Genomic DNA, 1,038 nt, shown 5'->3' on the forward strand with positions numbered 1-1,038 from the left:
GTGCTGGGGGCGCCTGGGGAGGGGTGGCTGAACCACCTCCAGCGGAGCCTCAGGATCTGCTTCACATCAAACTCTTTCTTTCCAGACACTGACATTTTTTTCAGGAGAAAAAAAAAAAAAAAAAAAAAAAGACAAAAGCCTATTCTTTTAGAAAGGAAATGGGTTCTTTGTTATCTCTTGTGTTTCAACTCCTCTTCTTAAGAAAAAACAACAAAAGAACAAATACCGGTAGCTCGCTCCCTCTCTCTCTTCTGATTAATATACTGCAAGCTCTTCGAGCCGATGCTAAGCTGCTGCTAACTGTATAGGTGGGAATCCATACTGACAGGATGATGAGGTCAGACCTTAAACAAGTAAATCAGCTTAGCACAGGAAAGCAGCAACCATAACACTACCCAGCTGCTAGGCTTACACACTCGCAGCACTATAGCACAGCTCTCTAATATATAACCTAGCCTCACATGATCCTAAGGGATCCTAAGCTGCAACTTAAGATGCAGGCAAGCACATACAAATAAAGTGACAAGACTTTCTATCTCACGAGGTTTTTCCATCAAGCCTCCTAATAGGCAATGCTGCATTTCACCGAAGATGTAGGGAGAAATCTTTTCTAGTGTTCTTACGCAGATTTTTGGTAACGGCTCACTGTGAAACTATCCTGCAGTTCATGGGTTTCCTTAAGGGGTTTGCATTTGTTTATCTTGCTGTGCAAAATTCCTACAAATGGCCTCGGTGTGGTAGCACTTACCTAAAGGAAAGAGGCAACATTTGAATATACCATGCAGAACTGTATGTATTTTCTCACCTACAGACAGATTTCTCAATATAATTACAGGGGTATGAGAACGGAGGGAGGGAGCTCATGAAAATCAGAGATGTGCTCCCTGGTTGACTGTATCTGTGGAAAACACACTGTTTCCTGGCTAAGTGCCTGTGTAAACACTCTTTGCCATCCTGCTCTTAATTTCTCACGGATGGTGAAACACGTGTGATTTTTTTTAGAAAACACCTTTCTTTTGATGGTGTACACTGTAGCGT

At 42.4% G+C, this 1,038-nt stretch overlaps 1 protein-coding gene across 1 annotated transcript in view; it reads right to left on the minus strand.

Annotated features, from left to right (window-relative positions):
• KLHL4 (kelch like family member 4) overlaps positions 1-95 on the minus strand; it is a 44,896-nt gene extending 44,801 nt beyond the window's left edge. The window contains 1 exon segment of the mRNA XM_035898755.1: positions 1-95. Within this exon segment, the coding sequence (XP_035754648.1) occupies positions 1-95 (95 nt within the window).
• Positions 96-1,038: the final 943 nt, after the last annotated feature.

Source organism: Egretta garzetta, unplaced genomic scaffold (assembly GCF_000687185.1).
Source record: "Egretta garzetta isolate BGI_Z169 unplaced genomic scaffold, ASM68718v1 scaffold220, whole genome shotgun sequence".
Taxonomy (NCBI): Eukaryota; Metazoa; Chordata; class Aves; order Pelecaniformes; family Ardeidae; genus Egretta; species Egretta garzetta.